This window comes from Dromaius novaehollandiae, chromosome 2 (assembly GCF_036370855.1).
Source record: "Dromaius novaehollandiae isolate bDroNov1 chromosome 2, bDroNov1.hap1, whole genome shotgun sequence".
In the NCBI taxonomy this organism is placed as follows: Eukaryota; Metazoa; Chordata; class Aves; order Casuariiformes; family Dromaiidae; genus Dromaius; species Dromaius novaehollandiae.
The window spans coordinates 104,977,731-104,982,229 of NC_088099.1; the positions used below are offsets into that span (position 1 = coordinate 104,977,731).

The following is a 4,499-nucleotide window of genomic DNA, read 5'->3' on the forward strand; positions in this document are numbered from 1 at the left end:
CTTACCCTCACCATTGGCATCATCTTAGAAAATAACAAGTTTTGGAAGGAATGATAGCTTTTTCCCATACCCTTAAACACAAACATTGGCACCTACAGCTAATGCTATGCCTTACTGAAAGATTTTGATTTACATTACATGGAGACAACAACAACAAGAAACCAAGAGAGGTCTCCCTCCTCTTATTTTTGCCCTTCTGAATTGCCCACTTTTCTGAACTGGTACAGCTTTAGTGAGAACAGGAAAATATCACACCTATTATTAAAGTTAGCAAGAGTACAACCTAAAGGACAGAAGAACCTCTCATTGTTCAGAATTTACCATTTAAAACCCTTGCAGACTGAAAAAATGGCAAAGCATTGAAACATTTTGCAGGTGCATGTGGGAATGTATATTTCTATTCAAGAGAGATTGAGAAAGAAAGTAGTGCTGTTTGTTTCTTGTGTTAGTCTTTTAAATCTGCCTTCTTTCATGTTCCCCTCCAACACTCTTTAATAGCCAGAAAGCAAGTACAATAGTCCTAACTGCAGTAACTATGCATTTTTAAGTATTTATTCTAAAATAATGTCTGATTTAGAAAGACTGTTTTGGGGAAACATGGTGCAATCCAACTCTTACTCCAGGACACAAAATTCAAAGTGTACATAGAAGAAATAAAATATAAGCACTGTGCTAGGTTTCTGCTGATGTTTTTGTTTTGTTATTGTTTTGCAAACGCTAGCGCTACTGCTGTATGAAGTCAAATGGAGTTTTGCAATTGACTTTGAACAGTTTAGCAGGATAGGACTGAACAGGGAGTTTTTGGAGAAGCTACTGGCTTCTTGCTCTCTTCATGGCATTGTTCTGCCCAGCACACTAATGAAGGAGAAAGAACTTCTGACCTGAAGGAGCGTAAAACCCTGACAACTGTAAAGCTAAAAACAACCAAACATAAAAATTCAACTAATTTTTCTAGAGAGGAGGGTGTGCAAGTAAAATCACTGAGTATTTTTATCCCCGTTTTACTGAAAATTTGTAGCTCCCCGATAGCAAACGATGCTAAAGCAAAGCCACACACTGAAAGATTTTATTTTCAGGGCAACAGTTATAATACAGAGAGATACAAACATGCCTTCTGGAAGAGACCAGTGGCGCTACTATAGTCACACTAGCGCTCTTAAAACTAAGGTTAAAGTTTTGACTAACTCTTCTGTAGCAAAAGCGCACAGAACTGCCTGCTTGCTTGCATCTTGCCCCTGCACAGGTTCGTGGTTATGACAGAAGGGAAGAGGGGCCAGGACTGAACTGACTGTGTCAGGCTACATAAATCATTAGGAATTCACAACTGCGAAGCAGCGCATTATTTTCCAACAGGTTGTTGAGCTGTCACATTACAACTTGTTGCCATATACAGCGCTATTAAAATAAATCACCGCATGTAACAGGTTCTGCTCTGCCACCTATAAGTCACTCTGCATTTTACACCTGGGAGGCGGGCCCTGCCACGCAAAGCTACGCCTAACTGCTGCTTCATCCGAAATACCCGGGAAGGGGAGGAACCTGGTGGGAGAGAATACAAACAAGTTTCGTAAAATAACTTTCCAGCAAGATCTCGCTGTCATCTCAGCTAATTGCGGCCCCGATACGGCTCATTAGCGCATACCCACCTTTGCTACCTTGCTTCTCCACCCACCACCCTTTCAGATCTTTGTCCTGGCTCCGCCTCTCGCCGGCGTTATAATGGGCTGGTCTGAAAGTGGTGGAGAGGCGCAGAACCACAGGGGAAGAGCGAGATAATGGCAATAACACTAATAACCCTAATAACCCGGCTGCTGCCCGCGCCGCGGCGCTGACGGCCCCGCGCCGCCAGGGCAGCGCGGGGCGAAGCCGCGCACGGAGCAGCGACTCCGGCACCGCGAAGACCCGCGGCCCCTCGCCGCGGCCAACGCCGCTGCCTCTCACCGAGGAGCGCCGGGCGCAGCGCAGAGCGCACAGCCGCACGCCGCGGAGGCGCAGCCGGCGCAACAGCCTCGTCCCTTCGCCTCGCCCCGCGGAGCGGCGCGGCAGCGGCCTCCCCGCGGGCGGCGGCGCGGCTCCGCGGCAGCCCCGCGCCACTGCGCGCCGCCGCGGAGCTGTCCAGGACGGCGCGGGGGGAGGCCCCGCGCTGAGGGGCGGCCGTCGCCCCCGCGGCCGCGCCGCCCGCCCCCGGCAGCCGCCGCGCCGCCACCATGAAGCTGGAGGTGTTTTCCCAGCACTACGAGGACAAGCTGAGCGCCGGCAGCGACCAGGAAGGCAGCGGCTCCCTGTCGCCGGCGCCGGCCGAGAGCGAGGTGGGCTCCGACGGCGACTGCGCCGTCAACAGCCCTGGCGCCGCGGCTGCGCCCCCGCCGCTCCCCGCCCCGCCGCCGCCGCCGCCGGCCGAGAGCGCCAAGGGGAAGCCCTACACGCGGCGGCCCAAGCCGCCCTACTCCTACATCGCGCTGATCGCCATGGCCATCCGGGACTCGGCCGGCGGCCGCCTGACCCTGGCCGAGATCAACGACTACCTGATGAGCCGCTTCCCCTTTTTCCGCGGCGCCTACACGGGCTGGCGCAACTCGGTGCGCCACAACCTCTCGCTCAACGACTGCTTCGTCAAGGTGCTGCGCGACCCGGCGCGGCCCTGGGGCAAGGACAACTACTGGATGCTCAACCCCAGCAGCGAGTACACCTTCGCCGACGGCGTCTTCCGCCGCCGCCGCAAGCGCCTCAGCCGCGCCGCCCCGCCGCCGCCCGCCCGCCCGCCGCCGCCGCCGTCGCAGGAGGCGGCCGGAGCGGGCGCCGCGTCGCCCGGCGGCTCCCCGCGGTGCTGCTGCGCCTCCTCGCCGTGCAGCTGCGAGCCGGGACCCGCCAAGGCGGCGGCGGCGGCGGCGGCGGCGGGCGGCGGCGGCGGCGCCAAGTTCTCCAGCTCCTTCGCCATCGAGAGCATCCTGCGGCGGCCGGCGGCGCCCAGCGCCGGGGAGCCGCCCGCGGCGCACGCCCGCCTCCTCTGGCCGCCGCCGCCCGGGGCCCCGCACCTGCTGCCCGGCGCCTTCCCGCTGCTCCCGTACCCGCCTGCCGCGCCGCACCCGGCGGCCGCCCCCCTCTGCGGCGGCGGCGGCGGCCTGCTGCAGCTCTGCGCCTACGGGCTGGGCGAGCCGCCGCTGCTGCTGGCCCCCGGCGAGCCGCCGCCGGCCGAGCGCCCGCGGGCGCCGCTCTTCGCCGCCGCCCTCGCCAAGGGCGTGCGGGGGCCGCCGCCCGCCTCCCCCCTCTATTGCCCGCTGCGGCTGCCCGGGCCGCTGCAGCCGGTGTCGGGGGGCTCTGCCTGCTACCAGCCGTACCCCGCGGAGACCCCCTTGGCTTAATGGAGACCCCCTCCTCCCCCGCGGGGGGACCGGCCGGGGAGGCGGGCAGGGGGAAGGAGGAGGCTCTGGATCCCGCACTTTAACTCCAGAAGCGACCAAGGCCTCCAAGCAAAAGCCTCGGTGACTGTGCCTTAGGGAAGTGACAGTGGGTTAACTTCAACAACAACAACAAAAAAAAAAGGTCGTTTTGAACGTAGCCATGGGCCTCAAGTGCTTCTTACTGTTTGTTGAGACTACTTGATTTTGGCCATCCCCTCGCCTTCTCCTTTCTGTCCCCGCCCTCGTCCCCGCACCTCCTGCCCGTGTCTCCGCGAGCAGAGCAGCGGCGGCGGAGTGCGGACGCCCCACGGAGGTGCCCGGGGGCGGCCAGCGGGGGGATGCGCTGTGCACTTGGGAGGGCGGGAGGACGGGGCTGGGGGCGCCTGCGAGGACGAGCAAGGGAAGAGGCGGGTAGGGGACCGGGGGCTACTGTGGAGCCGTAGGGCTGTCTGTACTGCAAAGCGATGCATCACTGTGCCAAAAGAAACCTTTTTTCCTGTCCGGCAACTAGCATTTCGTAGGAAGGGAGGACATTAAATTATTTATAAAAGTAGTGTTTTTAACACGACGAGAGTGCAGCATTTTTAATTAATTATTGTTCTTGGGGGCGGCGGGGGGGGGGGCGTTTAATGAAATGTCAGGCGTGGTCTGCTGAACTGATTTAGGTTGTACATTTAAGGCCAAGACATTGCTACTGGAAAGAGAAGACTAACTTCTTCGTATTTTATTTTTTGTGTTTGTATATAACATATGTGCGTGTGCATTTTATTGAAGCTCAGGCAATTTTTTTTTCTTTTTCATTCTGGTTCTTCACCCCACCCCCCGAATAAAAGCCCCCCCCCCCCCCCAATAAACACGGCAATAACGAGAAGAGCGTGATGTCTGTGCTGGAGCGGAGGAAACGGGAGCCGGCCGCGGGGCAGCGGCAGGCGTGGGCGCTCCGCGGGGCGGGCGCGGAGGAGCCCCGGGCGGCCGCGAGGCGCGCTCGGGCCCCCTCGCCAGCGGCTCGGCGCTGCGGGCGCTGCCGGGTCTCGCCCCGCCGCCCGCGGACGGGAGCGCGCCGCGCTGCGGCGGGGGCAGAGGGGGAAACGTTCCTTC

At 59.4% G+C, this 4,499-nt stretch overlaps 1 protein-coding gene across 1 annotated transcript; it reads left to right on the top strand.

Moving 5' to 3' along the window:
• Positions 1 to 1,586: 1,586 nt before the first annotated feature.
• FOXQ1 (forkhead box Q1) lies at positions 1,587 to 4,192 on the top strand. Its single transcript, XM_064507101.1, has one exon. The coding sequence runs from the start codon at positions 2,208 to 2,210 to the stop codon at positions 3,360 to 3,362; it is 1,155 nt and encodes a 384-aa protein (XP_064363171.1). The 5' UTR covers positions 1,587 to 2,207; the 3' UTR covers positions 3,363 to 4,192.
• Positions 4,193 to 4,499: the final 307 nt, after the last annotated feature.